We start from the raw sequence: 25,174 nt of genomic DNA, 5'->3' as shown, positions 1-25,174 counted from the left end.
GCAATTCCAACATCATAAGCGAAGTTCCATAACTTAACTTACATCAATAACTATCTGCAGTTTTTATGTAGGAAAGTACAGCCTCTAAAATGAGGAAACAATACAGCTTTTTACAGATACTACTTAGACTCATTATATGCAAAGTACATATACAAATTATTAGTGAATTACAATGAGATTGTGAAAACAAGAAAGGTTTGTTGCCAATCACATACCCGCCTTTAATATAGTCAAGGAATGAAACTTCTGTTTCAATTAGGAAGGAAAGCAATGTTACCTGAAAGCAAATAAAAGAGAGTCAGACATAAATTGTCATTTCCCAGTTGAACAAGTAGAGACATAAGCACAATGTTTTTGGAGCTCTAACCTTAAGATATAATTTCCTACAATATTAGGGAAAAAAGAAGATGTAAAAAAAAAATTGAAAGCATTTCGATAGGCAGTTCTTGAAAGGGAAGAGACAAATTTGGAAGTCTACTAAAATTGCCTTTTCTTTTTTTCTTTTTCTTTTTTTTTTCTTTTAAGCAAAAGGGATGGAAGATTGTATTCCAAGGCAGGCTACCACATGCATGTCTTCTGATCACTGTGCACTACATCTACACATGAATATTAGAGGCTAGATGATAATGCATCTATTCTATGAGTACTTCAACACTCAATCATTTATCTCGTTTCTCATCTCACATTAAAAGTGGTATTGAGTATTGATGCAAGCCAAGAATGCAAAAATCTAGCAAATTATACACATATATGAAGTATATAAAAAAATTAAAGTGGAATATATAAAAAATGAAAAGATAAGAAATTTCTTCAGTCCCAGCTTTTATCATTCAGAAATGACATAGGTCCAAAACAGACAGTGGTCTAAAGGTGTTACTGGCATTTCTAGCACTTGAGTCACAGAAGTATAAACTCGCACGGAAAAGATCCAGCTTTTAAGATCTTCATATACTGCACAACATTTATGAAGCAAAGAATTCAATCCAAATTATTTTCATTTTATTTACAAAGTGACATAAAACTCTCTCAAAACATAAGTGCATCAGGCAGTCAGTGAAAACTGCTTAAGTAACTACTCAAAGCAAATTCACTGATAGTGATACAAGAAATAAAAAGGGGATGGAAATTTGTCACAAAATTTGATTTGCCTCCAACTGCAGCAAAATATAAAAATTGAAAATATTACTATGTTGTAAACTTGGACTCAGAATGAGATTACAGGTAGTAATTCTGTCTTCTATCCTACTTCCTTTGTCACAGGTTCTCTGTGATTCTTAGTGACGTGCAAAGTCTAAAACCATCATATTACCCTTCTAGTTGAGAACAGAAGAGCATAACAAAGCTCTACCAGACTATCAGTAGCATAGTCTTGCATATAAGACTGAAATTTCTATGCATTTTCCCACTGCACACAGTCATTTTAATGGTTCATCTGTTATTACAGCTGGTCATCTTGTTCCTAATTAGTTTAAGCAAATGTTTTCACTGAATCTGATTTTAAAAGGTAAAAAACAGAAACAGACAACACCTTTCCAAAGTGGCCAAAGTGTTTACTTCCATACAGACAATGACTACCAATGTCCCAAGTTTTATACAGAGAATTTTAAATTTCACTACTTTTCTTATTTCAAAACTAATCATGTATTTTGAAACATTTCTGCTTAGTATGCAGTTTGTCTGAATTTAAAATGACCTCTTAGGTAATAATGACTAGAGGTGGCTACTGTATGTCCATAGCCCTTAAAAGCAGCAGTGAGATAGCAGTCAGTGACCTATATCCACTTAAAGTTTTCCAGAAGCCAACTTTCTTTTAGTGAGAATGATTGTCTTGGTGCCTGGTTTGAAAATTTAGATATCTGTCAGCTAAAGGGTATTTGGGCAAATGACACGGAGAAGAAAAACAGAACTGCGGGCAAACACCTAGGAAAGTGACAAGTTGGAGAAGCTTAAGGGAAACCTGAAGGACTAACAGAAGTAAGGGTGAATGGGGGCAAAGAGGCCTTGATAAAGAAAAGAAATTACAAAATCAACAGTAGAGAACATTGGTAGAGAAGGAAAGAAAATTGCTAACAACTGTTTATTGCAAATTTCCATGTAATCTGAGACAAAGGATAACAAGATACAGTTGATTTTCTATGTCCAAACATGAGTAAAATATGTTCTTTCAAATGCAGATACATGTGAAGGTGCTAAAATATTTAAAACTAAAATCAACAGGAAGATTGAACATGTAAATGCATTTTTGCTCTTCTGTACCAGCCAGATTTTATACCTAGAATTTTGAGTACACTTACTTTTAGTATTGATTTAATATAATCACTTGTCATAAGTTTCTGACTCACTAACTTTGCATAATAGAACTTTCTTTTAACACGCTAAATTGTAGTATAAGGAATATGTTAGCAAAAAGTGAATTATCTAATTAATCAGACCTTGTATGGTAAATTTTCATGGACAAGCTGCTTCTGTCTATTTTTTATAATTTAAAGCAGAGCTACAAAATAAGCGCTTATTTTCCTACTGATGAACAGAATTATACAAGAATATGGGAATGACAAAACATTCCTTCAAGGCTACAGTTCAGAGTGAAAGTAGCCCTACTGACTTCAGTGGAACTGTTCATGTGGGAAAAAAACCACATGCTGGATGTATTTTCAAAAAATGTATCATCTGATTAGGTTTTCCAATATACAATTCTTCAACATTTATCTTCATTTTTTTGTAAATGACATTTTGAACATCATGGATGCCAGAACATGGAAGCTGAGAAAGTGCTGAAGGGAATTATTTCCATTGCTAGCAAATGGTTCATAAAACAGAATATGGAATATGAACAAAAGGACATTAAACTCTCATCCCAAACTACAGTAACAGATCTTTCAACATAATTTACAAAAACCTGATGGTAATAAAAAATGTCGACTCTTTTTGGTTTAGCCATGATAAGCACACTAGCTTTTACTGCTGCTAGCTCAGCAGTTAAATTTAAAAAGAAAATTGACTTTTAAAAGTGCAGATATGTTTCATATAAAATTTCAGTCCAATAATTTCAAGAAATTGACCGAAATTTTGGTATAACTCATTTTGGAATTCATTGGCAACTTAACAGCACACTTGGACACAGCTTTTATCAGACTCGTCAAATTAAAAAAATCTGAAAATAAATGCTGTATAACAGGAAATAATTTATTGTTGTGGCCTTCACAGAACGTTGTATTCTAATCCTGTTCAATTACAAGCCAGCTACACTCTGTTTCAAGAGAAAAGCATCCAGTAACATAAAATATATTTACTTACTGTGCCAGAATTAACATACTTTTTCTTTTTTCCTTTTTTCTTTGGATTTATTACCTAGAAACACAGACACAAATATTAAAGCAGTATGATTTATGATTTAACATTAAGATAGGTGTTAAGATACTTTCAATGCAGAAAGTAGTCTATTTTCAGCAGATTCCAAATTTATTCAGCATACTGTTTACTTATGCACCTCAATGCTGAGATATATGCATATTTGAAAACCAGTGAATTTATCGTCATGGTACCTGCTAGGTAAGCCAGTGCTGTTATTTGCATTTGACAAAAAGGGAACCGGGGCAACAGAGGTGAGAGTGCTCATTAAATCTGAGTGCTCAGTGAAACACTTGTTTGAATTTTCTGAGATCGCAAGATGCAAGATTCTGCCTTTTTCTGCACCTGATTCCAGTGTTTCAGTGTACTGTCACCACTTTTTCAACTCACAATGCACCTCTTCACATTCCAGTTAATCTGTTTCTGTCTTCTCCGTATTATCTGAGAAATATGAGAGTTGTTCTACTCCTAGTTTCTGTATTTGGTGCAATGACAGGATCTGGCTGACAGGAGGAGCAGTTGAGGGAACAGATCATATGGTGCCAGAACAGAAACTAGTCAGTAATGTCATGAAAATGGCACAGACCACCACCTGACTGGCATACAGGAGTTGTGGGGGCTCAATGCACTCCCCATACACAAGAATCTTCACGGAACTGGACTACAAAGCATTAAACACTTCTCTTGAATGTCTTGAACCCACACCTATACAATTTCTCACTGTAGCTACCAATAAAAATTGTTTTCCTTCTGAATACCTACACATTCAAAGGCAAGCCTCAGACAGTTTCTTTACATACACATTAAAATGTACTCCTGCTTTTTTCAAAAGTGCACGTGAAATTGGAAGCAAAACATTATTTTGTTAATTAGGTTGATCAACTATCTCATATATAACTAGGAAACTCAAATCTTTGTGGCTTACTGCCAAGTTTTACTGCAAACTGCTCACAGATGTTCTGTGAATGACAAGGAATGAAAACATTGGCAATTGAAATCTTTGTCACTTAACTGCTATAAAATATTTAAACAATTTTGCCTGAAAATGGGAAAAATAGTAATACATGTCTTCCAAAAATTCTCTCCCCCACACCAAAATGAAATTACATTTAAAGATCATGTTCCCTGCACAACACAGAACAGCTGTAAAATGTACGCAGAAAGAGATAACTATCATTGAAGGTCTTCCCAAACAGGCTGAACGAGAGTGACTCTTTCCCTCCAGTATGCCACACAGTTATCTGGTAAGTATTCTTCAAAGCTTTTACTGCCTTACACATACATAAGCCCTTTAACACTTAAAAAACCCCAGATAACCCCTGCCCCTCCTATTAACAGTGTCTTGACTGGTGAGCAATGGATTAAATCTGTGTAATGGTGGTTTATAACCAATGCAGTAATTCTTGTTGCTGCTGACAATTACCCAGAAGAGGAAAATGAAGGTAACAGACTGCCTGCCTGCCCTGTGGCTCTCCATTCACAACTCTCCAGAATCCAGCGGTTAGGCCTGAGTTAGCAGCATATTTCTTGCTAGCAGTCATTAAATGCCAAAAAGGAGATTCATCTGAACCTTCTGCTTCACGTACCATGACAATTGGCTTCTTTAGGAATTGCTAGGAAATGCACTAGAGCTCGGAGTGAAATATCATGGGAAACAAGGCATCTACTTGGGGTCAAAGATGAATTAAATCACAGCTTGTCTCTCTCCTCTAATTCCAGGTACTATAATTATTATAATACTTACGTGGTTTTTTCCCTCAAATTTCAGATAAGTTTATAAATAAAACAACATTTTTTAGCCTCTGAAAGTCTTACACCCCTGCAGTAACATAGAAAGCTACATAAACTCTTACATATTAAAAAAACGTCAATTGAAAAGAGCTTGTTACAGCAATGTTGTATATATAGCAATGTTATATATTGTTATAGCAGTAATCTGAAAATATGGGACACCCACTCAAACACAAATTTCTCTACCTGCCTTGGGTCAGTTTGTAAATGCAAAACAATTAAAAAATAATTTGTTCAGTCTCTTTTGTTCTGATATTGCACAGACTGATCACGTAGAAGCAGTACCAAAGTACGGAGGATTGCAATGTGTGGAGGCAAACATGAGATGCTCAGGAAATGTATGCTATTGCTGGGAGTAAGATATTGATACTATATTTAAGAAACTGCAAAATGACTTAAGATGTTATGACAGAATATTCCTGGTAGGGTAGGAGTCATGTCAGTGATACAACAGGAGAGGACATTTTCACTGCAGACAGTAATCTGTGCTGTGACACTATCCATAGGAAACTGCTGTAAATTACAGTAACTCTGGGGTTGATCTTGGATCTAAATAAGAAAAAATCCCCATGGCTTTCAGTTATCTTTGTCCTGCTTTGCACAGCAGCACCTTTGCTCATCTTCAAAATAAAAGTGCAGCACATAATTGGAGCACCCTCCTTCCCTACCTTGCATTAGTGCTTGCCTAAACCATCATATTTGTGATCACCTATATTAGGAATATGAAATTTTACAAAATACTGAAGTCTGATGGCAGCAGTCTGAGACCAATTAAAGGAATACTTTAATTACAAGGAATAACTGCACACCACAAAGAAAAAAAAAAAAAAACAGGCTATAGTCACATAGGCTTGTCTTCTCATTATCAGCAAGAATATTTTTCCATGAGGAAGAAAAAACGCATTTCAGTTCTGAGAGACACTGTGTGTGCTAACTGCATGATTCTGGAACTCATGGTACAAATACAGAAGCTGACCTAAATCCTTCAAAAAGCATGCCTAAAACCCAGAAGAAGGTCTTAAGTATGTATTCTGAGGGACATAAGAGGTCTTGAAATTAAACTGTCTACCAGGATAACCATCACTAATTAACTCGATTTGTCTTACATCTGAATCACCCTTGGGAGAAGCAGAACTGAAAGAAGTTCTGATCATGGGAATAAGATTGTGTCAATGAAGATCTTGCAGACAGGCTGGTCAGGAGTTTCACCAATCTGGACACATATGCAAGTCTAAACTCAGGAATAGGCTCTCCTACCAGAATGGACAAAGAGGGAATAGAACCACAGTCCTCAAGACAGCTAGTTACGGAAGCATCCCAAAAGCAACTACAGCCCATATGAATCCACAAGTCACCAGGTGGCATCGCATAGCAGAAGTGCCTGTATTACCTGCAGTATAATTTGAAGGCAAATTAGCTGCTAATTTGAAAGAGGAGATGCTCATACTAACAGCACTACATTAAAAGGAGATTTGGTGGAAAAAACTATTCCTGTTTTTTCAGATGGCACATATGACCATTGTTGATGTTTGGGAGCCTTAGATGTTACTTTCCCCTGGGGAAGGCAGGGAGGGAGGGATAAGATAAAAATCTTTGCTTCTGGTAACACTGGCGATCAAGGACAGACTCACTAAAGAAATACCAAGAAAAATATCACACACAATGTCCCAGGTAGAAGCTGGGAAGGAGTTCCACAATACAAGAAAGAAGAAATACTTTTAAGGACTTCCAAAACAACAGGGGAAAAAAGTCCTAAGTGCCTTATTTTTTCTTCAGTTCCTATACTTGGTCTGTATTACATAAGACAAGGGTTGAAACTGCCGATGCAGTTAAGAGGACCCATTTTATGCTACCAGAACTTTTAGAGAGCAGGAGGGCTCTGTGTATGATGACATTTTCCAAGACAGGGCTGCTTTTAACTAGAATAATCCTGCTGGTAATCAGACCTAGGAATGGGCATTTGTACTGTGGTGTGATGACAGCAATCTATTGCATGAGGATAAGAGTCAAGGTCTAACCCAAAAGAGCAAGGCTCCAAGAAACAAGGCAAAATGAAGGCAATTTCTAGTAGGATGCAGTCACCTTTCCTATCTTTCCCTTAGGCACTTTGGCAGATGCTGTATTTTCCTGGGTTATGTTCATTACTCAATGGATACAAACATTTTGTAAGTTCATTAGAGAGGAGACTATAGCCTCTTCAATGTGAAAGACAGGAAAACACAACTAAACTCAAAAACTGGACCATTCCTGTGTTTGACTATTTATAAACTCTGAAAGGGACAAAAGACCTTGTATTTTATAATCAGTTTATTTTTATAAAGGATCTGTCAAAGAGTTATCAGACAGATACGCTGTCTGAAAATCATAAAAAAAAATGCACACCAAAAAAGTCTACCAATAACACACAGTTTTTTGGGCTCATGACTCTGTGATCTGAAGCACTGAGTGTGAACTTCATACTCAGACTCTTCTAAGGTTCCTGTATTCCCAGTGTATAAACACCTTAGGACAATAAACACAGCACAGACTGTACCTTGTCTAAACAGTAGTTTTCTTGTGTTGTATGAATGCTTATAGCCAGAAATGAAAGACAGCAAAAATGAGAACAGAGTTGACTGAGAAAGACAAAAGAGTGAAGTTAAAGATAAAACAAAGAAGGTTCTTTGCAAATCTCAGTAAGGGAGGCTATGAAAGACCTACAGATTCAGCACTTCACCTTAGAGAAACTGAAAGTATCTGCCACAATCCATACACTTTGTCTACGAGCATGAAAATGAAATGAAGTGAAATGGAGGGTGCTAAAAAGCTTTAACACAAATGGCTGGACATACACATATATATATGAAAATGCAATAGCATGTATTTTCACACAGGGGAATATACCAGTGCCTGGAATACATGCATTATTTCCATGTGAAAACTGCTACTCTTGAGCCCTTGCAGGGAGTATCTCTTTATGGTAACGCTGCTCTAATTAAGTAGGCTGCCTGTTCCCAAACACCACCACCACATCAGTACCATGATCAGCTGTGGGGTTTTGTGCAAGTGCATCAAGAATGCCTATCATCAGAATGGTGAATTAGATGCTTAGGTACTGTTGTGTACCTAAGCACTAGGCTACTGCTGGGTGAAAAAGGAATGGTAAAAGGAAACACTGGGCAACTGGGCAACTAGACTTAGTTGCCTATTACCTGTATCACCTAAATTAGGCGTAACACTTCCCGGCGTTTGTGTACGTATGTACGTACATACACACACAAAAAGGAGGTGGAACTTGAAACACTCCACATTGTTTTACCACAGGAAAGAAACTAATTCCTTTTACAGGAATTCTGGAAGACAACACCAAGTACCTGATGCAATACAGTGCAGACACTTGACACAGACCCAGACAAGCCAGTATACGTACACAGCATAGTGTAGGTAGACTTCCTACCTCTGGTCCTAAAAGGAGGATAACCATGTGATATCAGCACCAGAACTGATCATTAGACTAAGACAACCCAGGCAGAACTTACTAGATCAGATGCAGCATAACTCTAACTCACCTGTACTGCTTCTGGCTGGGGAGCACATTCACAGTATTTGAAGTTACAGCACTACACACTGTTACCTACTGAAGATAAAGCTGAAGTGATCTAAGTTATGCATAAAAATAATGGGGACTCAAAACTGAAAATGAATTTTCTTCTATCTATTAAAACATAAGCTGGAGTTGTAACGTCTTTCCTCAGGAAGACTCTGTAAGTTGACACCTTATCTCAGTGACAAAATGAATCTTAAATCTTTTCCTCCTGTTGCCTCTCCTTATTTAACACATTCTGAAATTTCATAATACATTTCTCATTCCAGACTGAGATTCTTCTAGAATATTAATTTAAAAATGAAGTTTTAACGCAGGAGTCTTAATGCTTAGACTTCTTTTTTTCCAGTCATTTTTTTGTGCTCAAATCTGGGATTTTTAAAGGGACCTTACCAAAAAAGAAAAAAAATGCCAAAAATGAGCCCCTTTATGACATTTCAAGTTTGTGCATCTCAATTTTTGTTTGCACAAACTCACTGATTGCTTCTGAGAATAAATTACAGCATATTTTGAAGATTCAGTAAACTTTGATCTTGGGGAAAAAGTAGTTTACTTTTTGCAAATCCCAATAATCTCAGACTAGATTAAGAAAGTAGTCTTAAACTAGGGATTGATTAGATCGGAAATAAACAAGCCTGCACAATTTTTGCCACAGGGTCCTGAGGAGAAAAGAGAAGAGAAAGAAGACTAAGAAGGAATGTGGATGCATTCACCTACAATGCATGATAAGGTCTTACCACAGTTAGAAGTCATCTAACAATATAAAACTTTATAATTGAACTGATAACTGCCTGTCAATCCCAGTACCTGGCAGATGTATGAATCCTAAACTGGACACGAGATGCAAATTTTTAAGCAAAGATGGTAACTGACCACATGAAAAACCCTACCATTAAGTAAGTACAGTGGGTTGACCCTGGCTGGGCGCCAGGTGCCCACCAAAGCTGCTCTATCACTCCCCTCAGCTGGACAGGGGAGAGAAAAGATAACAAAAAAACTCACAGGGACAGGGAGATCACTCAGCAATTACCACCATGGGCAAAACAGACTCGACTTGGGGAAAATCAGTTTAATTTATTGCCAATCAAAACTGAGTAGGGTAATGAGAAATAAAACCCAAATCTTAAAACTCCTCCCCCCCACCCCTCCCTTCTTCCCAGGCTCAACTTCAATACTGATTTTCTCTACCTCCTTCCCCCCAGTGGCACAGGGGACAGGGAATGGGGGTTGCGGTCAGTTCATCACATGTTGTCTCTGCTGCTCCTTCCTCCTCAGGGGAGGACTCCTCACACTCTTCCCCTGCTCCAGGGTGGGGTCCCTCCCATGGGAGACAGTCCTCCATGAACTTCTCCAACATGGGTCCTTCCCATGGGCTGCAGTTCTTCACACACTGCTCCAGCGTGGGTCCCTTCCATGGGGTGCAGTCCTTCAGGAGCAGACTACTCCAGCGTGGGTCCCCCACGGGGTCACAAATCCTGCCAGCAAACCTGCTCCAGCCTGGGCTCCTCTCTCCACAGGGCCACAGCTCCTGCCAGGAGCCTGCTCCAGCGTGGGCTTCCCATGGGGTCACAGCCTCCTTTGGGCACATCCCCCTGCTCCGGCGTGGGGTCCTCCCTGGGCTGCAGGTGGAGATCTGCTCCCCCGTGGAGCTCCATGGGTGCAGGGGCACAGCTGCCTCACCAGGGGCTGCACCAGGGGCTGCAGGGGAGTCTCTGCTCCGGTGCCTGGAGCACCTCCTGCCCTCCTTCTTCACTGACCTTGGTGTCTGCAGGGTTGTTTCTCCTGCATATTCCCACTCCTCACTCCAGCTCCAACTTGTGTCCCAGTGCTTTGTTTTGGTTTGGTTTTTTTTTTCCCCCTTCCTAAATATGTTATCCCAGAGGCGCTACCACTGTTGCTGATGGGCTCGGCTTTGGCAAGCGGCAGGTCCATCTTGGAGCCGGCTGGCATTGGCTTTATCAGACACAGGGGAAGCTTCTAGCAGCTTCTCACAGAAGCCACTCTTGTAGCTGCCCTGCTACAAAACCTTGCCATGCAAACCCAATACAGTAAGCTAAATTCTCTGTCACTTGTAGGCCCTGCATCAAAACTCTAGAGATTCTAAAGTCTGCACTTAAGATCAAAGGCATGTGACTGTATCCGATGGAGGAATCGCCAGATATTCTTTGTATAGGAGAAAATAGCATACAATGCATGTAACAGCTGGCAAAAGGAGAAATAAATGATAAATTGTTCATACACAAATGGGGGTAACCCAGTATTTGTTCCAAGTTATGTCATACCAACCCAGCTGCTTGAAGTGCTCTTCTTGCCCTATCACAGCCCAGCGTGCATACACATGCACACATACCTACTTGTCTTTAAATCTTTTTATAGAATCATAGAACCGTTTAGGTTGGAAAAGATCTTTAAGATCATCAGGTCCAACCATTAAGATAGCACTGCTAAGTCCACCACTAAACCATGTCCCTAAGCACCACATCTACACGGCTTTTAAATATCTCCAGGGATGGGGACTCAATCGCTTCCCTGGGCAGCTGGTTCCAGTGCTTGACAGCCCTTTTGGTGAAGAAATTTTTCCTAATATCCAATCTAAACCTGTCCTGGCACAACTTGAGGCCATTTCCTATCACTTGTAACTTGGGAGAAGAGACCAACACCCACCTCACTACAGCCTCCTTTCAGGTGGTTGTAGAGAGCGATAAGGTCTCCCCTCAGCCTCCTCTTCTCCAGGCTAAACAATCCCAGTTCCCTCAGCCGCTCCTCGTAAGACTTGTGCTCTTATGAAGCAACACTTTTAGATTCTCATAAAAGGAGAAATTTGAAATAATTCCAAAGTTTGATTTTGACAAGAACTGTGCAGATTTGATCAGTTTGCCACAAAAACATTGTAAGTGTTCTAATTTATTTCCTGAAAGTGAGTAAATACAATACTTACCTCATACACGTTGAACTGAGATTGTCCTCTCGACAACTCTCTGTAACTTGTTGTGAATTCTCCGATGAAATCATGGCTGTATTAAAAAAAAAAACTTTTTAAATCAAATGCACAGCATTTAGTAATTTAAACATGTATTACATCTATTTACAAAAAAGAGAAGCACAGCCAATATGAACCGACGCCCAAGAAAGGAGCAATGGCAAAAGATACAATTTGCTTAAAAATCTTTATTTTGTGTGTTGTATGCTCACTTCATTAGTAATAAAAATTTAGAGATGAAAAGTATTAGCTTAAATCTTTCTGATGGCTTCTGCTTAACTTAGCTGCACAATGAGGACTAGGTTGTAAATTAGTGATCTGACCCCAATGTAAGCTTACAGAATCTGAAAAAACAGAGTGGGCTATCAAAGACTACCACTGTTTTCTCACTGGGTGGCCACTGGCATCACAGACTCTGAACTGCATGCAAGCCTATGCGAGAGAAAGGGGGGTATTGAGAGTGTGAAAGGAGTAACTTAAACCAGAAAAGACCAGCCCCACCAATTTGTGTAATGTGACACTGAATGGCACTTTTAAGGGGAAGACCCAGAGCTTACTTCAGCTGCTATGTCTTCCCAACCTGGGAGGAGAAAAGCAATCCACTGAGGCTCCTCAGCTTATGGTATTAGACACCACTGGAAAGCAGATCTTAACCTAACACTAAAGCAGTGGTTATCAAGCTTTTGCTTTCTAAATTCTATTGCTGCTCCAAGAATACATTTGACACTCCTGTGCTGTCACCCATGTTTTGAAAACTGCTTTGTCAGCTCTTAACCAGGGGATGGCATGCTGCCAAGGAGCCACTGTGAGCAGGGTGGCCAGATGGAGCGTAGTGGATGAAGCATCACTGAGAAAGGCAGCTGGGTCAGGGAGCTGGGGCACAAAAACCACAGGGCTGTCAGAAGTGACTGAACTGCAGGTTCGTATCTCAGACAGGTACCTGGAATGGAAACAACTACAGCAGTGAATGCCTAACAGCTGGCTACGCAACTCCCAGCAGTCACAAGAACTGTCCCCTTTCTCCACTCTTCCCAGCTGAACTTTTCTCACTGCTGCTCCAACTCCCATTCCCCCCTGCCCCCCGTCTCCCTCTGTTTTCACAGTTGTTCCTTAACAAGGCATTGTATCTCCTCTACACTCTGCCTCCACATCTGGTGAGCTATGAAACTAACTTTTCTACCTTCTCTCCAATGGTAAACTAGAAAAGAAAGTCAAAATTTTATTACTCTGTTACTTGTAAAATTTGTTTGTAAGAAATACAGCACTCTTCTAATTTAGCTATGAATATTAAGAGCAAATTCAAATAAATCTGAATGTTGCAAAAAGAGGAAAAATGGAAACCATCCATAGCGACATGAAATGTCTGTCTTGATTTATTCATAATGAAATTAGAAAAACCAAACCCCAAATATAAATCTCACTTTCCAAAACCAGCATGAATTCACAAAATATGTAAAACAAATAATTAAAAGGTCCAGGTATCATGCTAATGCACATGAAATAAGCAAAGCATCCTCTAAGAAAGTTTGAGAAATAATGTATGGTGAAGATATTCCCCATTACTCAGATTCAGAAGGGACCACCTCTCATGAAACACCCCCCCTTCCAGTCTGGGGATCAGGAAATTGCTTCTGAGACAGACAAAGACTTCTCTTAAGAAACACATTTTGAAGGTATCAACTCCTTTGACTACATGCTCTCCAGATTGCAATGACTATTTAACCAGGGGAACAGAGGAAGCCATCCATACAGGCTATGGACTTTGAGTTCTATTTGGGCTGTAGCACATAAAGGTGTATTTAACCTTAGGTAACCATGGCACTGGAGAAAAATGCACCTTGGTTCAAGAGGAATCTTACCCTTTCATAAACAGTTCTTACCTTAAATTTTCAAGTCAGCCTGTATATTTCAAAGACAGAAATTCAAACAATAGCTCAGTGACTACCTACAAACACGCTATAGCAAACAGAGGAAATGTAAGCAATTCCAGACAGGGTTGCCTCTGGGGAAAAAAAAAAATCTGTACTGCTCAAAAGTAATGGTTTCCTTAATTCTAAGAGACATTGGAAAGTCTCCTTTCCTTGTAGCAATATACAAAGACTGATAAGAACTGAGCTAGAAAGATAGCATTCCTCTGACTAATCATGTTAAAAAGGTATGGGCATATATAACCAGTCTCAGAGTTCTCTGCACGTAAAAGATCATCAACCTGGATCTTAATGCTCAGTATTCAGACAGATGCACGCCCTTCCACTGGGTTGGCTCTGAAAGATGAGTGCCTGTCGGACAACATTTGCCTTTGCCAGAAGTGTGACTCGTTAAGAAAAACAAGACACCAGTCGCTCCCAATATTCATGATCACACTTCACCAAATGGATCTCCTTATTAGTCTCTGGACTGAGAATCCAAAGAAGTTACGCTCTTTGCCTTCCTAACACCAAATATTCCTAGACTTAAGGACTTTTGTCCATGAGTGGCATATCAGAACCCTGAATCAGAGACTCTTAGCACATAAAGTAATCACTTGAATCACATGTCCCTAAATCTCCCACTTTTGGTACTATGCTTTGAAGTGCTGAAAATCACTTTCAGAAGTGTATTAATTTTTTTTTTTTTAATAATCTAACAGAAAAAAAAAAAAAGGAGGAAAGGACAATCATCACCAGAAATATATCAATGAGTAAGGTGAAAAGTGCCATAATCTAAAAATCAACTGTCTACCTGGAGGAGGATGAAGATGCAGGACAAGAAATAAGGTGAGAGAGCCTGGAATCTGAGACTTACAATCTCGCCTGCAGTGTTTAGATTCTCAGATAAATGTTTCAGTGGCCCTAGGTTAGCATTGTAATATTTACAGTTTTAAAATTCAAGAAAATACCATTTATTCTGCATAACAGATCATAAACATCAAGGCTTTTGCACCATGTAGGCTAAGTAACAATTTCTCTGAAATTAGTGAAAAAGCTCTCAGAGAAATAGAAAAATCAGAGTATTGCTGATGTGCTGACATGAAGTTGCACATCATCTTATTTTTTCCTTCTGTGAGACCTGTCCGCAAGTACTTAATTGATAAGGACACCCAACAGAAAGAAAGTCACTTTGTTTCACACAATTGGGCTTGTCCAAGCAACAAAAACTTTTGTGACTTCTTATAGCACCAAATACTTTGGGGTTTGTTACAGCTCTTAGAATAAATAAAAGGTATTAATTAGAACAAGTGGTTCACATTTTGACAATTTTTGTGCAAAAACTGGTTTGAGACAAAGAAATGTTTAATAATTAATAGTGTTAATGTTACAAAGGTCCTGTGTTACCTTTTAGTCAAGAGATTTTAAGTGATGTTTGACAATAAATGAGAGCTAAGAATATACAATTACTCTTAATGTAATTCATGAATGACAGTAAGAAGCTCAACCCAAAGCACCCTGGCGCCGTTTTCCCAAAGCACAGATAACACAGATGGGGAAAAAGAAAAAAACCTCTCGTCAAGACTCAAGAAGTCAGAGTCAGGTCAAGTCAAGATTCAGAAATCAAGTATATGCACAGTAATGCTGCCTTACTGACGGCAGAATAACCTGCAATATTCTGTGTAATTTGCTTTGCTATCTAGCAGGCTCTCTGATGATCTTTCAAAGGTTGTTCCTGCCCAGTCTGCACATCTCTGGAGCAAACAGACTCAGCCTAGTGAGGTCACCAGCTAGTGTAACAACTGCCTGTAACAAGGAGTCCATCAAAAATGGAAATTAATACAAACTGAGTAACAGCAGCAAAATTTGATAGACTAATTCTTGAATGGGATTCACTTCAGATACATTTGGCAATGTCAAAGTTAAATTAGGCACTTAGGTTCTTACTACGATCGCTAGTAAGTCATAGGCACCACCAAATGGCAATTTATTCCAGTTAGGATTCAATCAGACCATTTTCTCCTGTAAGCTACTGAAGTAGCTTAAATGATTAGTTCAATCCAGTTGCCTGATTTTTACATTGTCTGAAGTTACATGAGATGAGTGCTGTCTCATCTTTCTGAGGAATTTAACAGGTAAGACGTTCTGCCTGCTTCTAAATTCAAAAAAGGTAGAAAGCAAAAGGCAAGAAAATCATACAATTAGAATAAAAAGGAATATATATAAATAGTATCCTTCACTTTTTGTTTTTAGATATTAATTGTATAGGTATTCAGAGCAGGATGTGAGCAAAAGCAGGTAATTTTTCAAACTGCTTGGGAGAGTGCAGAGGCTAGTGATTGCCTGAATTCCACAGTATGTTGAAGATTTCACTCAGAATTGCAGCTATACAATATTATTTTTCAGATTTCTTCCTATTATTTTTACCACACTTCAGTTTCAGATTTGGATGAAATGGGACAGCACATGGGGTTTGATACCTTAATAAAATATAATCTTTACTTTTTATTAACTTGGCAGTATAATTTAATTTTTTAAAAAATTATTTTCAAAAAATGTTGTAGTTTATACACAAAAGTGTAAATATATCACATCTTTAAGGATATGGCAAATCTAAGTGAGGAACAGAGGATGTTAATAAAAATTCATTGTTACAGTGATGCAGCGGTTTTGTGCTAATATGGCTTTGTTAATTTAAATCCTTGTATTTTTAATTGCCACAACATGTTATTCTGTCACTCCAGGGAATATCTAATCAAGAAGGATGAATTTGCACTAGCAGGTATTTATAGGGCGTAAACATGTGATAAGAATGCTTATAAATCAACAGGCTTCATGATGGAAGCAAAAAGACAAAAGTATAAGCTGAGAAAGCTGAAACTGGTTTTAGACCTTGTCAGCAAGGAAATGAATGGCAGCACAGGACAAATTTGCCTATTATGATTACAAGATCTATTGGGCCTCAGAAGCACAATATCATTAGCTACAATACTAGAAGCAAATTGCATTAGCAATATTAGAGACATTACTGTAAAATAAATAATACACTTAAAAATCCAAATGTTAAGTGCATATCCATATATTTAAAAATATGAATTAAGATTAATAGGAAATAATTAAGACAGACCAACTCAAAGATAAATAGAAATCAACGTATTCTTATATTATATACAAGTTCTAGTACCATTATTTATGTGTACAGTTTCTAACCAAAGTATTAAGATACACACTCAAACTTTTCTAAAGGAACAAGAGGTATCAATCCAGTCCGATAATAAAATAATTCTATCTTGTTTGTCAAAATAAAGGCAATTTGAAATGCTAATTTCTTCAGAAAAAAAAGTACACTCAGTACAGAGAGCAAGCTTGAATAATAACAGATTGCTCCTCTTGAATTTAGCAACAGAAATTCCATGTATATTCCGCCATCCTCTTTCTAGCAATGGAGTTATTTAAAACCCAGGTCTTCCAACTCTAGCATTTACAACAATGTTTTCATGAAGACAGGCATGGAAATGAACATTCAAACCCAATCTGAAATTATGATAATTAATAGGTAGCTTTTATGTTGCAATATCTAGGCAGCCATGAAGTAGCAATTGCAGGCTCAGGCATTTTATCATACTTGAAAAGCAACAGTTTATGAAGCAGTGTTTTAAGCAAAAAAAAGTAGATTATAAAATGGATTATCCCTCTCTTCATACATGTACGTTAACTGATAACATAATGAGATTCACAAAACTGATTTTACAGATCACAAAGCATTCCAGCTTGCTTGTTCCATGTATGAATATACACACATCATGTCTGAAATGGGCTAATACATCAGCATTTACGACAACTGCAAAACAAAACAGAACGTAGCACAGCAAAACTTTATTTCCAGTACCTGTAAATACTCAATACCTCTAAATATTGATAAATACTGTTCTCTAGTTCTGTTCTGGCCACTATATATTTATACATTTTAAAACATGTATAAATATGCATCGATAACCCTAAAGTTTAGCAATAGAATTAATGTCTTACCTTCCATCTCTATCCCAATCATACACTTCTACTTTAATCGTCCTAAAAAATAAAAAACACAACCCTATTAAAATATATATTAAAATGTACCAGGATTGCCTTTAATACTTTTAATTTAATAGCATATGGGCGCATCAATTGTACCAAATCCAGAAGGTAGTGTTTTCCTGTCACTTCTCATGGGGCAAAAAATAACAAGTCACTCAGGTTACCCAATATATCTTCATAAATTAATAGTAAAATACAGCGGAGGCTAAGGAAACAATTAAACACATTGGAAGTTCAGCTGAGTTATTTTTACTTGCTGTTGCTCTGATTTTTCTGTGTTTTTTTTACAAATGATTCTTTAAAGTATTATCAAAGTTTTTAAAAACATTAACAAACTGGAATTTATTGTGAAGGTCTCTTTGGTATATGCTATTACCTGGAAAACGGTATCTACTGTGGGGTAATAACATCTTGCAGAAAAAAGTAATATATCCATATTTGAGAAGTAGCGTGCAGAGATTGAGAGGGCCCTTATAAAACAAAATTATTAAACAGCAAAGTACAGAGTAAAAGCAATGTTCACAATACGAAGTAAAGCACATTTAAAGCAGTAAGGAATGCTAGTCCATACATTTTGGCTCTAAAATGAAAATAACACTCCAGAATACAATAAAACTTCAATCTGGTAGACAGTATTAACCTCTTCTAAACATTGTGCAGTGGTGGAAAATGAAAACTCTGAGATCCACCCAAGATTTTGTGAAGGCCTTGTCTGTGGCTGTAGATTAAAGAAATCTGTAGTTCTTTAAAGACTGCACTTTTCCCCTCTTAAACTCCCCCCTACCTCTTGATAGAGGACGAGGCTGCTTGGCTATCTGACCAAAGAGGACAGAAAAGTGCAGCATAATTTTTTTAATCCCTACAAAGCCAACAGAATAGTTACTCAGTTCTTTCATCAGACTACACTAGATAACCATCAGACTATACAACATAACCGTGACTCTACCTTCCTAGAATGAAATGGGACAAGCAGATTGTGGGGTATGAGGGAGGAACATGACAGAGGCAGACTATGGGCACCAGTTTTTCCCCAACCTGACAGATTGCATACCTACTGTATCCAAGTATTTGACTCTTGAAAGGAAACCATATTTAATTTAGTAAGAAAGGCAATATCACAGGTTTTTTCCCTAGAGAACCATTATTTTACTTCCAGGTTTCGAAACCTGTTACTATTAAGATAGACAGGACATGCTAGTAAGTTAAGATTTACATAAGGTTTAGCAGGACTTGAGTTTTGAATTGTCTTACAAATCTGTGTTCAAATAGCCAAATCATCTCAGAGACAAAACTTGAACTAAGATAAATTCTTGAGAAGGATCTTCAGACATGCAACTTCAATAAGAGCAATTCTTCCTTGAATAAAGCTCTTCTCTCCTGAAATTTATTTCATATTAAAAGGATTGATCACAGATCTTGAGTTTTACCTATTTTGCATGACATACAAGATATTAAAAGGCCTTTCAAATCTTCACATACTGATATTTTACCCTCTGCACTGCAATTTTATCTTAAAGGACACAGTTTAGAGGATGGGTTCTCTATTTTAATTTTTAAAAAAATCTTTAATGTAAAAAAAATCAAGGTTAGACAATGTTGGCGTTTAGGATATCTCCGTCTTAAAACTTCTACGCATAAAATAACTGTGTGTAAGTGCTACTTGAGAGCTCATATTAAGAAAAAGAAAGATGAGAACAAAATATTAGAGATAGTAAGTACTACAGTAGTACTGAAATCCCGTCCCTGTGATGGCTGAAAACATATTGTATGATTACATAGTTTGAGAAAAATTAAGCAAAATCTGGTCTTTTCACAATGAAAAAATGGACAGAACTCACTCAGGAACATACACTAACTGAAGATTTACTCTCCCCAAAACTAGAATGAATGTTTACTGTGATATGTTCTTACTAATGACATTATTCCCACCTTTCACATCTATCACAGAACCCAGAGCACCAAAATTTGATCTGTGAAACTATCATTAGCTGAAAGAGACTTTTAGAGTTTGTGGTTTTATGTATTCCCATGCTGAGTTTAGGAATCTAATCCTTACCTTTAGAAAGAAAAGTTTTCGAATAAAAAAACCCAAATTTTGGATGTTTTTTCTGGACTATCAGCAGATCCTAATTTTAATTAATCTGACAGCTAACGAGTATTTCTTGATTTGAAACATGATTGTTGTAGGCAGGATTATGAACTTCAATGGAGTGTTTTATTCATAAGGCATTCACTGAGCACTTTATGTTGAAAGCATTCAAAGTAGAATCAACATGAGAAAACAGTAGTTACACAATAAATTGAGGCATGCTATTATACTTTTTAATTCTCTTCTGGAATGCCAGAGTTATTTCAATATGCCTCTACCACAATATCTTTTTTAATTATTATGAAACCCTTTTTTCTTTAATATGATAAATAGTGCAGCATTCAGAGCTTCATGTGCACTATTTTGCTTATGCATTATGCACATGAACACATATACAAGTTAAAAATTCTATTTGATTACACTGTATTCATTATGAAATTACTGCATTTTTATTGCATCTAATTGAAAGAGTAACCAACATGGCTGACAACGACTGTTATCAAGTACTTCACAAGGAGAGTGTTAGCAATGTAGAAGAACCCTTTTTCCTTCAGTTTGAAGGAACATGACATCAATTACTGGAAGAGCGTCACAGATCAAATAAGGCAGCTAAGATCTGGTAGGAAAGACTAAAAATGGCCATTCCCCCCCAGAATTATAAAAATACCACTTCCCTAGTTAAAAAAAAAAAAAAAAAAAAAAAATCACAAGTCAATTAGTTTTTGACTTTTTAATAAGCAGCTTATAAAGACAGAGCTTTAAGATTATTACTGTGAAAGCATTCTGCTTAGCTTAGTGAATACCAGCACTTCTTACTCTCCTGCTTCTTCATATTGACTACTGAGATTCAGTCAGTTGATTCAAGAGTTGGTTTGTTTATCCCCTGGCATTAGCTAGTAAATTGCAAGTTCAAGGAATGCTTCCCCAGAAGACTAGGCTTTCATGGTAACTGATTAAAATAATTTTACTGTACACATTTCACTGAATAATTAGCTTGATAAAGTAATGCAACAGAGTTATGACATGGCAAAACCATGTACTATAGTAACCTAAAATGTACATGAATGGATGGTAATCACATACATGGAAGCTGAAAATAAAAATTGAGGCAGAAAAGTAACTGCCTAAATTCCAAACTAAAGATTGTTTCAAAGACACACTCAGGAAAATTATCGATTTGAGCAAAGTCTTACTGAATTTCTCTACATGCAGCAGTATGTTTCAACAAAGGATTTAGCTTCTGCTGATGGAAACATTAGTTCATGGTTAGAAGAATGCAATACTAAACTTCTTTTTATTTTAATCAATAAGATAAAATACGTTAACTTATATAAGATAATAAGATATGATCATACCAATCTCAACTTAATAAAACAAAACAGATGTTTAGGGGTTATAAGGCATTCAAACCAGATTTTTGACCTTTTGCCTTTGAAATACCCAGACAAGTACATTTTGCATTTCTTGTATTTTTCACACAGTCTATGTAAAGCTGAATTGAACCTTAGCACATCTATCCATCTATGTACTACATTCAGCTTACATATTATGCATATTTTTATTCTAGTCTTCATATATTTCCTTCATGACTTTTAACTAAATATTACACTAGACACTGCTAAAAGTATTATGACTAATTGATAAGTCTATACTTCCTGAGAATCTTACTAAAATAATTCCAGTACTCCAGATTTCAGGTAGCAGAGATAGATAAACTAGCAGACATTTAACTGGGTACTTAATAATTAACACCAATATCTAAAAGCATTTAAAAAATATGAATGGTGAAAATAGAACAAGAAGTCATCAACAGGGAGTTAAACATTTTTCTTGTTGATATGGTTAGAAGGTAATGTCAATTTTTTAAGAAGTCTAAAAATATCCACCGTTCCTCAACTTAACTAATTTGCTTGTTATTATTGGTAAAATATTGGTTAAAAACATGGTATTATTACCATGTTTTTCAAAGATGGATCCTTTTGCATGGGATCACTGAAAACTTCAAGTCTGAACAAGATGATGATTACCTTCTGGATTTCCCATCTACTTACCTATATATTTTAAAGGCTTTCATTTATCAGCATCCTCTGACATTACAATGTCACCCTTGGAAGACAGATCATAATTGTTTTTCATTGAAGCATTATTAAAAAATACTTGTGCACACTAGTAACAGTGGCCATTCTTCAAATTAGTCTTTTCTTTCTAACTGTTTCTTAATCACAACATAGAGAGTGAAGAATTTTTTTCCAGAAGTCACCACTAGCATTTCCTACAGATTTAGCATATTGGGTTTATTTTTCTAAATTCTTTAATGTGATGAATGGTTTTGAACACATATTATCCTTTCAAAATGCTGATTAAATAACCTAAATAAGAACAGGAACTGAATTGCATAGAAAAACTTACATATAAAAGAATACATGAGTTTGGGGGGGAAAAATCATATATGCTAAGAAAGCTTACGCTATAGCTTACCGGTCATAGTCTCCATTACACAGTGCTCTGACAGAAATCTTGAATGCCTGCCACACTGGATTTAATGTATTTTTTATGACTTCTGTTTTGTGGCAGATTGTAAAACTGTAATAAGAAAAAAGATATATTGTATTTATTTAATTTTTCTTATGTGTCATCAAACATGGAATCAAAAGAGCCATAATCTGTATTCACTCATACAATGTCCATATAAAATTTAAGATAAGAAAAAAACAAAGAAACGCAGTGAAATCAGAGAGAAGGGAGGACTAAAGAGGACAGACCTGTTTGAGAGAGGTTATAGACTACGGTGTTAAACAACTTGAAACTGAAAATGTTTTTACCTAAAACTTTGACAAGAATTACAACCATTCAGGGATTTATTTCAGGCAAGAGCAGTCTCCATCCCACTTGTTTAAACAGGCCTTGTATGGCCAGGAAGCAGTAACAGATCCAGAAAGAAAGTGGTCTGGTAATGATTTGACTCTTGCTTAGGAATTAAGAAACTGAGCCAAGGGAGTCATGGCTTTCTGATGCTTGTTCCCCATTTTATGTCTATGATTTTTTAACCAGGGCTGTCTCAGGTAAAATGTATAAGCCTCTGTGAGATCCCATGATCACCTTGTCTCAAGTGAAATACAATTAATTGTTTTAATGCATTCTGCTTTCTCTAAATGATGCAAAATTAAAATATTTCTTTTGAATCCTCATCTTGGGGACTGACTTGTTCAAAAGAAAATAGGACACTGGTGAAATTGCTACTGAAATTCTATATACAGACGTAACTAAAGTCGTCCTTTGAGGGAGTATCTTCCTTACATTCCAAAGGCCTATGTTTTTATCCTGGCTATGATTCAGAAGGCATGCCTGAAGCTAAGAGACAGAAAAGAGAACATCCTTCTGCCCACGGGTGCAGAAGTACTGCCCCAGCCTCCTGTTGGATTCAGGAGACCAATAAAGAATCTGTGGCTCACCACTCACCTCTTGGAAGGAAGTGGAGAAGCATGGCACTTCAGGCCAAGAAAAACTGCATATACCAGCACTCCCAGTAATGCCCAGAGAAATTCCACTAATGACCTTAATGCCACTCACAAAGGAGCCATAACTCCTTCAGGCTTGCCATTTAAGATATTCAGTGTTCACTGAGGAAGTTGTTCCTATATCTGCCTCCGAGAGGAAAAGAGCAGGGAACAGACACGCATGTACCCATACATAAGTTTATGTTAACAACTGTTCCAGTTAAACTACTGAAACAAGTAATATCATACATGCCTAGCCTTTGGTTTGATACAAGGTTATATATGAGGACTGTCAGTTTCCAAGAAAACTTGACCTGCCAGTAGACCCCCATATGAGTAGTATGTTGACCAGAAGTTAGTATGTCAAGTCTTAGCAGCAGAAAAGGAGATATTAGTCTACTTTAACAAATTAAAGCATGAATGTAGCAAACAGCCACTTGTAAAAAAAAAAAAAAAAAAAAAAATTCTATTTAACGTATTTTTGAATTCTGCCAAAAAGATAAAAGATATTTCCAAATTTGCGGTCTAAAATGTTTTTACCTAAAACAATTTCTAAGCATTAGCATATTCTGCAGCTACAATTTTCTTTGAGAATTCTATTTAATTTAAAGGCATACTATATCTTAGCAAAAGTAATGCTATTTAAGTATTTCTATTACAATTAATTTTCATAGTGCTCTATATTTATCATACATTCAACTCTTAAAACCACAAGTTGCAATATTTGATCTATTTGTTACAATAGTTTTATTCCTATACGGCATACAAACTAATCCAACAAACATTATAAAAGAAACACAGCTTAATCTGACAAATATAAAAAATGTGAAAACTATATTACCATCTGCAAATAAGTTGCCTACTGTTTAGCAACAGAAATACTTAACAGGCATCTACCTGCCATCTTCATTGCTTCGAAGAAATACAAGGAAAGGATCAGATTTCCCAAAGAAGTCCTTCTTGTCTAGTTTGTTCGCACAAAATTGCATTAAAACTGAATCCTGAAATGGGTAATACAGAAAAATTACATACAACATGCAATTTACTACACTAAAATTAAAAAAAAAAGAAAAAAAAAAATCACTGACTAATAACCATCCAAATAGAAAACAAAGTAAACAAGGGTATCTGCCTTCTAGACACCCTCTACATATTCACATTCTTGCAATGTCCTTATAGTGCAGTTTGAACTGCTGAAACCAAGAATTCCTTCACAGGAGGATGCAGAAGAAGCATAAATTTGTATGCTAAAAGCCTCAGGATTTTTCCACTATTTTCCGACATCCAAAGTTGCATTCTGAGGGAAGTAGATGCACAGGCAAGAAACACATATTAGAATTAATTTTTAAAACTCCAGTGAGACACGACTAAGCCTCATTCCTTCAGTGACTTAAACCTGCAGCTGTCTGCTCCTGCTGTCTGTAAAGCAAATCGCTTAGCAGCTTGCTGTTAAAGAGTCTAGACGCTTCCAGAAGACGAGCCTGGAAGATACCAAACACACCCATTCTGATGACAAATAAGGAGAAAAATTTCTTTGCTCTGGTCAGGCAAACTGGTATTCACACATGGTCACCTCTTCGGGCAGAGTCAAGAATGCAAGAAGGTTTATAAATGCAAATATAAACCTTCAGACCCACCTAACTGGGGCAGGGTCTGCTGAAAGACTGTCTTCCATAAACAGGTCTACAGGTGTAACAGCAGCGAGAGGAAGACTAGGGAAAATTTTGGCTCTCCACTGAGTGGGGCAGGGGACCAGGTGACAAAGGACACAGAAAAGTCCGTGTTTCTCAGCCTTCTACACCTGGGTCTTTACTGGTAAGATTTGTCTTCAAGAATTTTGGGTACTTGAGACCCAGACCTAAGAAAGTCTGGAACAAGGATGACTTGCCCTTGGTAGAG

The 25,174-nt window shown here is 37.0% G+C and overlaps 1 protein-coding gene across 2 annotated transcripts in view; it reads right to left on the bottom strand.

The window, feature by feature from the left end:
* The window catches only part of CPNE8 (copine 8), a 108,724-nt gene that overhangs the window by 30,858 nt on the left and 52,692 nt on the right, over nt 1-25,174 (bottom strand). For both annotated transcript variants that reach the window (XM_075709156.1, XM_075709165.1), the window contains 6 exons: nt 24,173-24,276; nt 22,257-22,361; nt 17,642-17,683; nt 11,664-11,739; nt 3,298-3,351; nt 216-277 (listed from right to left, as the gene is read on the bottom strand). In XM_075709156.1, the coding sequence (XP_075565271.1) occupies nt 216-277; nt 3,298-3,351; nt 11,664-11,739; nt 17,642-17,683; nt 22,257-22,361; nt 24,173-24,276 (443 nt within the window). The remainder of the gene's footprint in view (nt 1-215; nt 278-3,297; nt 3,352-11,663; nt 11,740-17,641; nt 17,684-22,256; nt 22,362-24,172; nt 24,277-25,174) is intronic.

Source organism: Pelecanus crispus, chromosome 1, assembly GCF_030463565.1.
Source record: "Pelecanus crispus isolate bPelCri1 chromosome 1, bPelCri1.pri, whole genome shotgun sequence".
Taxonomy (NCBI): domain Eukaryota; kingdom Metazoa; phylum Chordata; class Aves; order Pelecaniformes; family Pelecanidae; genus Pelecanus; species Pelecanus crispus.
This window is presented reverse-complemented; position numbering and strand designations above follow the sequence as displayed.